The sequence below is a fragment of the Dipodomys merriami genome, unplaced genomic scaffold (genome assembly GCF_024711535.1).
Source record: "Dipodomys merriami isolate MVZ:Mamm:240054 unplaced genomic scaffold, mDipMer1.0.p SCAF_7, whole genome shotgun sequence".
Classification (NCBI taxonomy): domain Eukaryota; kingdom Metazoa; phylum Chordata; class Mammalia; order Rodentia; family Heteromyidae; genus Dipodomys; species Dipodomys merriami.
Genome location: NW_027206290.1, coordinates 56,115,394 through 56,130,852, shown reverse-complemented (window position 1 = coordinate 56,130,852; position 15,459 = coordinate 56,115,394). Strand labels below are relative to the sequence as shown.

The window sequence follows — 15,459 nt, the reverse complement described above, 5'->3', positions numbered from 1 at the left end:
TGAACCTGATGCATGATAATTAAATACTTTTATTCAACAAAAACCATAAAAGATGAAGCTGGAAGACAAGCCACAGAATAGTAAATATGCACAACAAATTTTGTGGAAAACCAGTAGTTAGTATTCTAATTTATAAAGAAAAAGCAAAACAATAAAATAAAAAGACAAATACTCAATAGGAAAAGAAACTAGGCCAGTGTTATAGATATAAAAAATAACATAAATTTAAAAATTAAAGACATAATAGATTGCATGGACATAAGACATATGTGTAGTTTATGGTATTTAGGTGAATGTATAATTATATTATATACTAATATATGAATATATAACTAATGATACTCAAGTAGATATAAGCACAAATAAAGCTTAGCTATAGACCTGCTAATACATAGGAAAAACTGCAAAGTGTGTATTTCATAATGTATCCTATATATGTGGAAGCCTGCCTGCCCTTTTCTCCCCATTTTATATAGCAGTTTCTAAAGAAATAGAAGCCATGAGAGTCACAGCCCCATCAAGTTAAACCATATTGAAGTGCCTTCTCCAAAATCTCCAGTGTGCTTTGCAAAACCCTGAAGCCAAGTAGCTAGCAATGCTCAGCCCTTGAATTTTCCACAGATCAACCTCACAGTGACTCCAGGGTTGATCTGTACACAGTGTACAGATTTCATTCCTATTCCAAAGAGAATTTTGAACCCAAGAGACAAACAGCCTTTACAGAGGTAGGATTTACTTTTGTTCAGGCAGAGAAAAAAAGGTGTGTATGCATAGATAGATAGATAGATAGATAGATAGATAGATAGATAGATAGATAGATAGATAGATAGATAGATAGATAGATAGAGATAGGAATATATATGTATATACAATTAATATTTAAAGTAGTTATAAATGGAAACATACTATGTTGTTATAATTTATATACATTATAATTATTACATGTATATAATTGCAGTATAATTTATATACATTATCATTTATATAATGTATATACATTTAATGTTACATTCTTTATATGATATATGACATAATTTAAGAGTTATAATTTATATCCCTATTCACATTATAATAGAAATATTTAAATGTGTTCTATATAAATATGTAATTTATAATTGATAAATATATTTAGAAGTTTGGAGGGGTTATTTTTGCATTCTTTGATTTGATTTTTTTTAAGATCTGGGCATTTGTTTTATCTGCCTCAAGGAAAGGCCTTGCCCAGATTCTTAATCTGCTCAGTCTCAGTTTCTATAGAACCCTTGAAGTCAAACTGCCAAATGTTGCCAGTATATGATTTTTTTTCTGGGTAAAAGTGAAGACTTGGAGCATTCAATCACTCCTCACAGGAGGCTAAGATGCAATGAAAAGGCATAGCCATGACCCCATTATTGAAAGGCAGTATGACACCCTGTGTGTTGAAATGTTCTTGAAAATAACACCAGACCACAACTCCAGTAATTAAGAAACAACACAGCAAAGCCAGTCAGGTCTCATGGCTCCTGCTTGTGATGTCAGCTACTTAGCCAGCCCTGGCAAAAAGTTAGCAAGTGTCATCCCACCTACATGGGAAGCATAAATAGGAGGATCACAGTCCAGGACAGTCTGGGCAAAAACTCCAGACCCTCATTCAAAACTAACTAAAGCCAAAAGAGGCTAGGGGAATGGCTTAAATGGTACAGCACCTTCTTAGCAAGGGCAAGACTCACAGTACCATCAAAATAACAAAGTGAGAGAGAGAGAAAGAGGGAGAGAGAGAGGAGAGAGAGAGAGAGAGAGAGAGAGAGAGAGAGAGAGAGAGAGAGAATCTCAGAGCCCATCTAACCCATCTATATCTGTTTTATATTGTTTCATTTTTAAGGAAACGTGTGTGTTTCCTGCAGGAAGATACTTCAAATTTTACAGTTAAGATCAAATGTTAAGGTTGAAAATGTTCTTAGAAACCATTTTGTGAAAGCAAGAGACCAAGGTCAAGAAGGCCGCGGGTATGAAGTAGGAGGATGAAAGCGGACATTGGGATATACAGACAGGAAATGAGGTGGGCCACAGGCTGTCTCGACCCCAGTTGGGCCACTGAAAAGAAGCAAATTGTCTCCAGCTGGTAGAATTTGAGACATTGCCTCCACATTCTTTTTAGCAATACATCTTACTTGTCTTTTATTTTTCCCCCCAGCCATGGAACCCGATGTGCAGGAGAAGTTTCAGCTTCAGCCAACAACAATATCTGTGGAGTTGGGGTAGCGTACAACTCCAAGGTGGCAGGTAAGGTGGCCCTGCCCAGTCTGGGCAGTCAGCCCCACAAGATATCCCACTCTGGTCTCCAGCCTGATGGGACCTGGCAGGAAAAAAAAATCACACTGGGGCAGGTGAGACACGGTCCACAGATAGAATGAGATTGAGAATACTTTGGCAAATCATAATGTTCACAGAAACATTAGGCTATTTTTATTTTAAGTTTAAACACAGCTATGGTAACATTCATGGATCATAAGTAAACACTCAGTAATTTTTTCCCACAAATGTAATATCTACAAAACCAGCGCATGACCAGATCCCAACACCCTCCTCATACAACCCAGCTACTATGCATCAGCCCAAGAAAAACCACAAACTTGTTGTCTAACAGTTTTTGAGCTCTATACAAATGGAACTGCAAGCTTGCTACTCTTTGCTGTCCCGATATTCATCCCAATATTCATACCTAACTTCACTATGTAACCCAGGCTGCCCTTGAATACCCTGGCCAACAGCCTTAGCCTTCCATATACTGGGATTATAGGCACATACCCCCACACCCTGCTATCAATAATACTTTCTGGAAACTCAAATATAAACTGCAGGATAAGACAAGCTATGTATAAAGTATTCATAATGATATTCAGAGTATTTAAAGTGCTTCTTACAGTGGATTTCATTCATCTCTAAGGAGATACAGTCTACTTAGTTTTGTTTTTTGTTTGTAGTTTGTTTCATTGGGGATTTTTACCAGTACTGGGGCCTAAACTCAGGGCCTGGGTGTCATCCTTTAGCCTTTTCGCTCAAGACTAGCACTCTATCACTTAAGTCACAGCTCTACTTCTGGCTTCTTGGTAGTTAATTGGAGATAGGAGTTTCATGGACTTTCCTGCCCAGGCTGGATTGGAACCATGATCCTCAGATCTCAGCCTTATGAGTAGCTAGGATTACAGGCATGAACCAACAGCTCTCAGCCACCTTTTTATGACATTTCATTGAGTGTGATATTTAACCATTTCCTCTTTACAGAGACTAAAACCTTATAAAGGGAAGTGGCAAGTCAGTGGGTGTTTACAAACCCCATTTCCACCCAGAGTGACAGACAGACAGTCGCAGAAATAGACAGTGAGAGTCCGAGATTCCTAGATTTTTCTCAAGATGTCCAAGAATGGATGTGGCTATGCCAAATTTTGCATCAAATGAGTTCTTGATGTATTCAAGCTCAATCACACAGCCTTGGTTTTTTTCCTTTCTTTTTTTTTTTCAAGTGCCTTGATTTTATTTTCCATAAACTGGCTTTGTACTGACCTTGCATTTCCAGGAGCCTAAATAGAGCAAGCCTCTATCTCCCCACACTTAATCCATTCAACACCTCCTGCCTGATGAGGGTGAGAAAGTTCACAAAGAATGCATCTGGAGGTTTCTGAAATGTACATAGAGAAAGCTTGGCCCCCAGGTGTCAGCCCTTTAACTTTGTGTGCATCCAAAATGTCAGAAGCAGTGATGAGCTCAGGGGAAAGGATTTCATTCTGTTGATATTTTATAAGCCAGGCTCACACCTGGGGTGGTACCTGATGCCAGTCACAGGGGAAAATGGGAGACAATTGAAATTTTCAAGCTTGAATTTCTCATTTTCAGTGATGGTCTTCAATAGAGTTACTGGCTTTTTTGAACAAAGAGATTTGTAAAATAACAGTCTATAGCATTTAAAAGAGGTGCTGGCCATGGCTTCTTAGAAGTGTGTGATGGTTCCTTCCCTGTCCCCTTACCTCTGTCTTTCTAGCTATCTCTTTGTCTCTCTCTGTCTCTGCCTCTGTCTTGCTCTGTGTCTTTCTCTCCTTTTATTATTTGCACTCTGTAAACATCTGAGCTGCTCACAATTGGACCTAATTTTCCTGCTCTCTTAGTTTGGATTCCCTAAATGCAAAACACCAGACAAGGATTTGGGTGCCAGTGGCTTTTTGGAGTGGGGAAGAAGGGATGAAAGGGTAATCCTAGGACCCCAGAGTGAATAACTAGGGGGTGAGGGGAAAGAGAGCTAAAGGAAGGAAGCCACAGAAGGTAGATTGACACACTGATCAGTCTAATAGACAACCAGGGCTCAGCCCTGCAGGTGGCTCTCAAAATGGACCCCTCCCACCAGGTGAGGAGGCTGAGGAGTTGATTCACCAGCACCTGTGACTCATTGGCCAGTAATACTCTCACTAGCTCATGTAGCTCACCAGGGCTGAGCAGAACTCAGCTAGGTAGAGAAAGCCTCCCAGTCAGAGGCCCAGATGGCTGGAGGAGCCTCTGCCTCCCCTGCCAAAAGCAATTTAATGCCTCTAACCCACTGGGATATATAGATCAGCAACCTGCCACAGAAATTTTGAGCAAACACGCTGCCTTGTCCACTCCTCTAGCCCAGCCTTGCTCCTTGTGGCCAATCACTCTCATCCTAACTGTTCTAGCACTGGGTAAGCTAATTCCACCCTTCAGAGCTGGTGCCCTTCGAGGCATCTAGCATCCTCTGGGTTCCTGGAAGTGAGTTGAAAAGGAATTCTAGTTCAAGGAAATGCTAGTTACTCACACCGTGCAAACAGGGGCAGAGTTTCAGCTTCCTCAAACTTACAGATTTGAGGAGCTTGATATTTTACTCACTCAACCTGACAATTGTGAGCGTTGTCTGGCATCTTATTACTTGTTAAAAATGAATCAAATTCTTCCAGAAAAAAAAAAATAATAATAAATCTCCCTGTCCAGAGCTTTCTGATCCAGAGAGGGCTACATTGCCCTCTAGTGGCCTACTGTGGTCACCGCTGGTCTCTGTTAGTCTCCAAGATGATTAGGGTTTTGACAGTGATGTTAAAGTCCTTCTCTGCTCTGAAAATGAAGAAGCCTGTTGATTCCTAGCTTAGGAATTTTTTTAAAAAAAAGATTGTAGGTGAATTTTGCGATGAGTCTTCTAAAAGGAGAAAAAGAAAAATATGCATTAGCATCTTTCCAAGAGTTTGTTTCCTACTTAGTTTTCTATTCATAAACTTTGCTCATTTCTCTTCTCATTGATTTTCAGGCTTTCTTGGTATATGTCATAGAGCTAGCCCTAGATTCATTTCAGTGTGGCTATCTTCTCCATAACTTTCATATGCAGTCATGAATTCATCTGCTGTCCACCTGACAGGTGGTGCTGACTGAGGAAGGACCTAGTTCAATTTTCCCATCCAAGGGTCAGTGTGCCCAACAGCCTCTCTGCTGTAGTCCATCCTGTCTCTGTGATATAGGTATACATGGCTAAACACAACTCAGACTGGAAATCTCCTAGCAAATGCATAAGAAAGTGTAGTCACTATTCTCCTGGACCCTCATATGGGCTGGTCCCTCTGCCCAGAACCTTTCCCTTTATGCTTCATGGCTACCTCCTTTTCTTCTCTTAGTTCTCAAGAGCCCCTTACTTCCTCTGACATTGCTTCTCTGGCCACTTTACTCATCTAGACTTGGTTTTTAAAAAAGCACTCTACAGTTTTCCTTCCCAGCACTCATTGCTGTTGATTGTCTTCTTCTTCTTCTTCTTCTTCTTATTATTATTATTATTATTATTATTATTATTATTATTATTATTATTATTATTATTATTATTTATCATGATTATTTTGAAGCAGAACTTTTGGCATTTGAAAACTACACTGTTGATTACTGTCAGAATGTCTTGCAATTGACTCTACAGCAATGAATCACTTTCATAGATTACCATTATTTTTATTAGCCAATAAATCTTATAACACCTCAATGACTTTGTACCTATTTCATCTGAGTTTTAAATAAGCCAATAAAATAAATCACCATAAGCACAGTTATTAATGAGTTTTCAGAACCTAAAACTTGAATGAGTGTAAACGTGCTCCTTAGCCTTCAAGGATAATATTCGTGAGTGCACAAACTGACTCTGATGAGCCTGGACAAATGTCAGGTGCATATACATCCTTGGAAATGGGGTCAAAGCAGAAACAATTCTGCCTCCAATCCACTAGACCATGCCAATCCCAGGCCACTAGGAAGGCCAGCTGTGGTGCCAGATAAGCAGGTAAATAAATAAGGACTCTAAATAAATGCAAGAGAGGCCACACACTTGTGGCAGTCTTTACAGAGGTAAGGAAACAGACTCCTCACCCCTTTGACATCTCTCTCTACCCACCCACCCACCCTGGACATACACACCTGGTCCCTCTAGCTCCTCAGCATCCAGAGTCAGGGGAGAGGCCCTCCCTAAATGTCCTCAAGTCACATTTGGGCCTCTTAATGGTATTGTTGCTTGCTAATACTGTATCTCATTTAGTTAAGGTATGCCTCATACCTCCTGAACTTAACACAATTAAATGTCGGGCACCTGACTGTACAATATGAGTGGACATGGCTTGCAGTCTGTGGCCACTCCTGCCCGCCTCCACCTGGGTGCTAAAGCAGTCAGAAGATTAATATATGTCAGCCCCTGTGTTCCTGTGCAATAGGAAGGGATTCCCATTGGGAATTCCCATTCACCATTGGGGTGAAGAAGGAGAGCAGCTAAGGGCTCAGAACTACAAAAACGAAGCGGGTATTTGGCACACCTAATTGCCACTAAGCCAGCTCTGACAAAACCTCAGCTGCCTTTAGCTGATGGATGGAGAAATCAAGGTAACCTTGCTCAGAGTTGACTTTCTATCACCTTCTCATTAAGGCGGTTGTTCAGGCATTAGACAGGTTCAAAAGCATTTGTGTTTTCTCCTTCTGGACAAGTGAAGACAGGACTCTCCCTTACACCCTACACACACACACACACACACACACACAAACAAACACACACACACATACACACACGTATGTGTGCATGCACATGCATGCTCACTCACATCTGTATAACTTCATGTAAAAACTATGCTGGTCTGTTTATTCTGTGGCCTACTGGCCATCTTCATGTAGAGTTTTAGACTTCCTATCTCCTGATAAAGCGTAAAACTTAGCTTGCAAAACATTCAAACCAGCCGGGCGCTGGTGGCTCACGCCTGTAATCCTAGCTACTCAGGAGGCTGAGATCTGAGGATCGCGGTTCAAAGCCAGCCCGGGCAGGAGAGACCGTGAGACTCCTATCTCAAATAAACCACCAGAAAACTGGAAGTGGCGCTGTAGCTCAAGTGGTAGAGCGCTCGCCTTGAGCTGAAGAGCTGAAGGACAGCGCCCAGGCCCAGAGTTCAAGCCCCCCGACCGACAAAAAAAAAAAAAAAAAAAAAAAAAAAAACATTCAAACCAAAGATTAGATTTATTCTGGATAAGGCTTCCTCTAATTAAAAAAAAAAAAATAGTAAAGCGCTGGGAAGGTGGCTCCGTGGTAGAGCACTAACCTTGAGCTGAAAGAGCTGAGGGACAGTGCCCAGGCCCAGAGTTCAGGACCCACGACTGACCAAAAAAAGTAAATAAATGAAAAGAGTGTTAATTCCAGCAGTCCTCATGCATCGAAAGAAGTAAGTCAGCTACATAACACTCTAGACTCCTTACCACAGAATATTGTTACCAATTGATTCCTCCCCGGGGGGGGGGGGGGGGGGGGGGGGAAGGGAGGGGCTGTTGCTATAGAAAACAAAATGGCCCAATCAGCAGCACTTTGAAGGTTGTGATGGTGGGCAGGAAGCCCATCTCATTGGCTGCTGGTGAGTTAGCCCTAGAGAGGCACTTTCTGGATGGTCAAAGAATGATGTGCACTATGGGAGATATAGAAATGGAAGCCACCCTCTTCTCTTCTCCTGTATCCCAGTGAGAAGCTCAGGCTTACCTACTTAGTCCAGCAAGAAGTCATACCTACATGGCATCAAAGAGAAACACAAACACCACTGATATACCATGGGAGGGAGAGGAGGGGCTGCATCACACATCCCATTGCTAACACAGTTTCAAGTATCCCACTCAAAACTTCCGCCATCCCCCATGTCCCCTCTCAGCTATACTGAACTGAGAGCTCCTCTTTCCTCATCATAACTTGGACCTGTCCCTGTCCATCCTTGACCTCTGGAATTTCACCTTAACTCTCAGTTATCAATTATCTCCTCTACCTGTCACACATAGTTGCTTTATTTCTCTCATGGACCTTGACCCCAGTCAACATGGAATTCTTGCAGGCTGAGCTTCCACTTAACAAATGGGCTTATTAAGGAATCTCTTCAGCAAACATGGCCTCTTACCATTATAGGAACTGTAGTGAAGTTTACTAGAGGAATAAATCCTTTTGCCAGTAGTACCATAACAGAAGGCATGAGCAAGACCTCGAGGCATCCTTTCTGATCCTTGGATTCCAAACTGTTCCCTGGATCATCCAAGGTTGCCATCTGTTCTAACCATAGCTAATACCCAAGCTCTTCTCCATTGCCAGGTCTCCTTATGACTTGGGTAACAAAATGTGCTATCTCCGCTCACACCTGTCCACAGGTATCCGGATGCTGGACCAGCCATTTATGACAGACATCATTGAGGCCTCCTCCATCAGCCACATGCCTCAACTGATCGACATCTACAGTGCCAGCTGGGGCCCCACAGACAACGGGAAGACAGTGGACGGGCCCCGAGAGCTCACGCTTCAGGCCATGGCCGATGGTGTGAACAAGGTAAAGACACCCCTGCCACCATGAGATCCCAGTCCCCTCATGAGATGGGAGCCGGTGGGTGAAGTCATGGTGGCAGTGCAGGAGATGAAAAGCCGTGGCAGGGGCAGGAGAAGAGGCAAGGTTCTTTCCCTGTGTGCTACTCAGATCCTGTGAGAAAAGAACACACCAAAAATAGGTTGAGCAAGGCAGGAAACTTACAGGGAAGGACATCTCTGATGGATAAAGAGGAGGAAGGAAAGCAGGTGGCAGAAGAGACATCTCACAATGACAAGGCCAGATCCCTGTATTGAGGAGAAAAGGGTCTCAGATGACTGCCCCTCTCTAAGGAAGTTTCTGCTAGATTCACAGCCAAAGTCACCCATCCTAGACAACAATGGGCCAGTATTACCTTCCCCTCCATGCTCCCTGGCTGGTTGGGGCCAGCCTACAGGAAGTAGATGCTCAACCCACATTGGATGAGACCAAATGCAAGGGCAGGAGCTAGAGGATAACCACAGTACTCCCATAGTAGGAGGTCTAAGCAATATGTCCATGGGTTCCTAAAACTAGCCTCTTTGTCTACTGACCAAGAGTCAAGGGAAGGAGACAAAGGCAGGGGCTCCAAAGACAGAGCAGCCTGGAGAGCCTGCACAGTGCCACTTAGTGAGAGACAGAGGTTTCTTCTCTGAGGTTTTAGAGTAATGACCACCCAAGACAAGATACAAGCCCAGGCTTGGGGATTAGGGGATTGCTGGGTCAACTCTCTGCTTCACCATTCAGGGCCTGAGCACCTAGTAGCAAGTGACTTAACCCAGCTGGGTTTATTTTCTTGCCTGTACAATAGTCACAACGTTGGGTCCATCAAAGGACCAGGATCCAAATGAGGTATACATGAGATAAGCATGCATATACAAGGCACTGGGGAATGGATACCCAGAAAATGGTAAGTGTCAGCTGCAGTCATGACTGACCCCAAAATACAACTACTGCAGATTCCTGGAGCCTAGTCATGAACTCAGATAGGGCATATTGGGAGTGACTTGTCTCTGCTCCGTGAGTCCGGGGACCTAAAGTGACACAACAGTCCTGGTTTGAATATGCCTTCACAAAGCATTGGGGAAGGGGATTGGTGGTGGTGATGGTGACTTGGTTTGGTGCTAGTACCAGAAATTGAACTCAGGGCCCTACATTCTCACTCAGCTTTCCTGATCATGGAAAGCACCCTACACCTCCATTTAATCACTCTATTCCAGAATTGTGCTGGTCTCACAGACTTTTCTTCCCCAGGCTGGCTTGGAACTGAGATCTTCTAGATCTCAGCTTCCTGAGTAGCTAGAACTCTACTAGTGTGGCGACTGGTCCACCTAGGAGTGTGAGCTGGTACCATGTCTCAGCCTCATCCACCTGATGCATCCGACTGCACTTTAAGAAGACCCCGCTAAAATTTGAGGTGTTGCTCGAAACAACATCCTTCAGGATGAGACCCTAAGGTCCTGGGACTCTGTGGAAGGACTTTTATAAACTCACACAGAATGGAAAAGGGCATGAGGTAACTGGTGCTCTGAATTAACAGCAACCTACTTTCCCGTCAGGGTGCTGTGTTAGGTGGAGTGTGAGTGACCAAGCTCCACATTTTAGTGTGTCTCTGTGATGTGGATACAGAAACCTACATAACTCAATTGAAGGAGTTTCTTGGAAGGAGGCACCGGAATGCTGAATTCAGTGGGACAGTTAAAACAGGTCCCTGAATGGCCTAGAAAGAAACAGACAGATGTGCTGGATTCCAGGCATCTGTAAGATCCCAGCCCCAGGATGTGTGAACATCGGGGTTTAAGGCCTCTCGCCCTGTCTGCTGCTGCCTGGCTTTGGATCTTCCTTTCTTTCATCCTTCCTTCTCTTCTTTGGGGGTGTAGGTTCACAGGGTGTTTCCACATAGATGAGGACTAACAGCATCCTTGCCAGCCACAATCAGTCAGTCTCTGCTCTAACTGCTACTTATCCTTGATGCTGTCAAGGAAATTTTGGTCCTAAATAGAGGGTATACCTTCCCTGCCATCCTCCTCTCGCTCCACCCCTACCCCATCTCACACCTCCCACCCCCCAGCGCCCCCATGAACCATCAAAGCAAGGAAATGTGCTTCTACTAGAAAGGTCCAGAACTCACAGAGTGAGAGGACATTCAGGTTTCCAATGTGTCCTCTTTCTCATCTACTCTGCATAACATTGAGTGTGAGTCATCTGTATTCACACTTTCTGGCCCTTTGGTGGAAAAGTGTCTTCTTTTTTTTTTTAATTGTGAAAAATACTGTACAGAGGGGTTACAATTACAAGGGCAAGATAATGAGTACATTTCTTATCAAGCATTGTAGCCTCCTCCTTTGTTTCCCCTTCCCATCCCTTCCCATCCTCCCCCTGCCCCCCCCACCCAATCCTCCCCGCTCCCCCCCACCCTGCCCCGCACCAAAGTTGTAAAGTTCGTTTTCAACATAACGTCTTGTACATCTCATTGTTGCAATGGGTCTACCTATTTAAATGATTTGTTTTTCCCTTTCCCCTCCACAAATTATACCAACATCAAATACAGTGAAAGCAGGGGTTATACTGTGCCGGAGGGACATACAAAGCAACAAAGAAATAATCTTATAAATGCATTAGAAACAATCGCATGAAAGAAAAAAACATTTGAATATATATCTTAGGGTTCATTTCCCTAACATCACCTTATCTGACCTTTTCTGCTTGATTCAGACATATACTAGATATTACAAATAAGGGAAACCATGGGACCTATGTTTCTTTGGACCTGGCTTACTTCACTTAATATAATTTTTGGAAAAGTGTCTTCTGTGTTATTGAATTGTTACAGAGGTCTGCACATAAATATAAGACCATCTTCCCCCCACAGACACACAAACTCTCTCTCTCTCTCTTCTGTTATGTGGTTGGATTATGTATTCAAATATTCATACATTGAAATGTTATGCCCCAGGACCTCAGAATGTAAAGTTATTTGTAATCGGCCTTGTTACAGATGTAGTTAGTGAAGATGAGGTCATACAGGAATTGGCTGAGCTCCTAATCCAATACGATTAGTGTCCTTATTTTGGAAAGGAAAAAGGAAAATTCTAAGGGAGAGACCACAGGAAGATGAAAGCAGAAATAGCAGACACAGCTACAAGCCCAGGAAGGCTAAACATGGCTGGTACAACATCACAAGCTGGAAGAAGGGCAAGGAGCATTCTTCCTTGCCAGTCATTGGGAGGAGCTAACACTGATGACACTCAGTCCTGAATTTCTACCTTCCAAAAGAGCTAAGCAATAGATTTCTGTTATTAATGTCACCTAGTTTTGAGGATCTTATGGTGGGGGCCCTAGAAAATGAACACGCCTTTTCAATTTTAGAATGAAAAACCCTGGGAGAGATTTGAGCTCACTAGAGCAGCAGAAACAACCTGGTCACTTGATAGTACCTGGGTTTCCTTTTATAGTCAAGATGGGTGATAGTCAACCCAAGGAAAGTAGTTTTCTTCTCCTTTTTTGGGAACTGGTAAGGTCTCCTTCCCCCATTCGCTAACATAATCATTCAAAGGAGCAATGTGCACAATTTCTCATTATGGACAGAACAATGCTCTTCTGTCAGGCAAAATGTCTTGCCAGAATTGGCGCCTGATGATGTCACATCAGTAGCTTCAGATCAGACATGGATCTTGGCAAACACCACAAGTGAGGGCCTTTGTGTCGGGGCGGGATGAGGGGTGGGGCAGAAGAGGGGGTGGGTCCTGGGGTTTGAACATAGGGTATGGGTGCTGTCCCTAAGCTTCTTTTGCTCAAGGCTATTGCTCTACCACTTGAGCCACAGTGCCACTCTGGCTTTTTCTAGGTATTGGAGATAAGAATCTCATGCTCACTCATGCCTGTAATCCTAGCTACTCAGGAGGCTGAGATCTGAGGATCACAGTTCAGAGCCAACCCCAGGCAGCAAAGTCCATGAAACTCATCTCCAATTAACCACCAGGGGGAAAAAACAAAAAAGTGGAGCTGAGGTTCAAAGTGGTAGAGTGCTAGACTTGAGCGAAAAAGCTCAGAGACAGTGCCAAATCCTGAATTCAAGCTCCATTATGGATCAAAAAAAAAAAAAGAGTCTCACAGACCTTCCTGCCCAGGCTGGCTTCAAACCATGATCCTCAGATCTCAGCCTCTTGAGTAGCTAGGATTACAAGTGTGAGCCACCAGCATGGTGGCCCTTTATACTCACACTCAGAGAGCTGGTCATTAGGCATTTACCAGCACACTCCGGTTTCCTTTAAATTAACCACATTTGCATACTCATGTAATCGCCCTGCAAGTAAAGGCAAAGCAAGGCCTGGAGAAGGCTGAAAATTCCCTTTGGAAAGATGAACCACTAGAGAAAAGCACCAGAAAGCCTAAATCTTATCTTTCCCCAAGATGACAGGCTTTCCAACGAGAGTTTCAAGTTACCGGAAGAATATGAAGGGTAACTTCCCAGTCAAGACCTCACTGTTAGATTCATGCCTACAATATAAGGGTCTCCCAGAAACTCAGGAATGGGGGAGCCCTTGAAGTGAACAGCATCATGTCATCTGCTAACAATGGTTACATTTGGGCAGGTCTCAGAAATAAAGAGATGATATTTTCTTATAAAATAATGGCAATCTGCTGTTGAAATTCAGCCCATCTGAAAACCCTGATGTATGAGTAGTGCAGGGTTGTTTACAAAACTGGAGGGAATGACAGGAGGTGATGTTCCTGGTCCATATTGAGGTTGAACTTTTTTTGAGGGGTGGGGGGACCTGAACTCAAGGCCTAGGCACTGTCCCTGAGCTTTATTTTTCTCCTCAAAGCTAGTGCTCTACTGCTTGAGCCATTTCAGGCTCTTAATTTTTAGTTATTTTGTTTTATTTTACTTTTGCTGGTTAATTGGAGGTAAACTTCTCACGAACTTTCCTGCCAGGGCTGGCTTCAAACCAAGATCCTCAGATCTCAGCCTCCTGAGTAGCTACAATTAGAGACGTGAGCCACCAGTGACCTGGCTTAGGTATAACTTCTGACACACACACAGCTCATCTCCTTTAATACTGTGTGGCTGGAGAGGAGTAATGCCGCATCCAACCCAGGGCCAGATGTCAGCATGGCCCAGGGGAGCATGTGGCAGATGCCTGCTTTTCACAGACAGGCATGTTTTTGTCACCTGAAGCCACCAGAGATAATGTGTGCTCTGAGTCGATGATGTGTGCCCTCTGCCAACATTTACAATGCAGATGGCACTCACTGCAGATCATCTCTGGGCGGCCCCTGTCAGCTTCCCTGGGCCTCTGAACTCCCTCGCCACATTGCTAAGCTGGGTATGTGCTGCTGCCCCATCTGTCACCTCCCTAGCTACAACTGAAAAGGCCTTTTTCAAGCGAGATTGTTCAGCAAAGCATGCCAAGGATGCCGAGACTTGAGAGAGAGGGAAAAAAAAACATTATGACTATTTTCAGATGATAACATGTAAATGTTTTTTAAAAAGGAAGCGATGACAGGTGCCAGCGGCTCATGCCTGCAATCCTAACTCAGGAGGCTGAGATCTGAAGCTGGGGGTTCAAAGCCAGCCTGGGCTCTTATCTGCAATTAACCAGCAAAAAGCCAAAAGTGCAGTTGTGGGTCAAGTGGTAAAGAAGAAGTCTTGAGCACAAAAAGTAAAAGGAAGAGAGAAATAGAGAAGGAAAGGAAGGAAGGAAGGAAGGAAGGAAGGAAGGAAGGAAGGAAGGAAGGAAGGAAGGAAGGAAGGAAGGAAGGAAGAAGGCAGGCAGGCAGGCAGGAAGGAAGGAAGGAAGGAAGGAAGGAAGGAAGGAAGGAAGGAAGGAAGGAAGGAAGGAAGGAAAGAAGGAAGGAAGGCAGGCAGGCAGGGAGGAAGGAAGGAAGGAAGGAAGGAAGGAAGGAAGGAAGGAAGGAAGGAAGGAAGGAAGGAAGGAAGGAAGGAAAGAAGGAAGGAAGAAAGGAAGGAGTTATCCATCTCTGAAAGGTTACAATTACCTCTCACAGAGGCAGTTTTAGCTGTCTTTAAATCTTAGTATCTTACACATGTGCTTTGTTTGACTAGTATAAAAAGGAAGAAAAAGAAGAGACCTTACCAGAGCACACTGTTTACCACAGAACCCACCATTCCCAATTGTGACACACAAACCTCACCTACTCCTAAGTTCGCTTAATGAATACTTAATGGTGTGGTCAAGAAGAAAGGAAAGAAGGAAATTTTTGTTGTTGTTTTTGCTTTCCTTATTTCAATTTGTCAACTTCATAGTCCATGTGTTGGGTATATAGTTAAAGCTTTTTTTTTTTTTTTCGGTTGGTCATGGGGCTTGAACTCTGGGCCTGGGCACTGTCCCTCAGCTCTTCAGTTCAAGGCTGGCACTTTACCACTTAAGCCACTTCCGGTTTTCTGGTGGTTAATTGGAGATAAGAGTCTCATGGAAGTTCCTGCTCCAGCTGTCTTTGAATCGCGATCCTCAGATCTCAGCCTCCTTAGTAGCTAGGATTACAGGCATGAGCCACTGGCACCCAGCCAGTTAAAGCATTTTTCACCTTGTAAGTAGAAAATGGGCAACAGAGACCCCTGAATTATGTGATAACTCAT

General features: G+C 43.5%; 1 protein-coding gene across 1 annotated transcript in view; it reads left to right on the top strand.

Moving 5' to 3' along the window:
* Pcsk2 (proprotein convertase subtilisin/kexin type 2) overlaps nucleotides 1-15,459 on the top strand; it is a 267,516-nt gene that overhangs the window by 228,299 nt on the left and 23,758 nt on the right. The window contains exons 7-8 of the mRNA XM_070006706.1: nucleotides 2,174-2,262; nucleotides 8,668-8,843. Of these exons, the coding sequence (XP_069862807.1) occupies nucleotides 2,174-2,262; nucleotides 8,668-8,843 (265 nt within the window). The remainder of the gene's footprint in view (nucleotides 1-2,173; nucleotides 2,263-8,667; nucleotides 8,844-15,459) is intronic.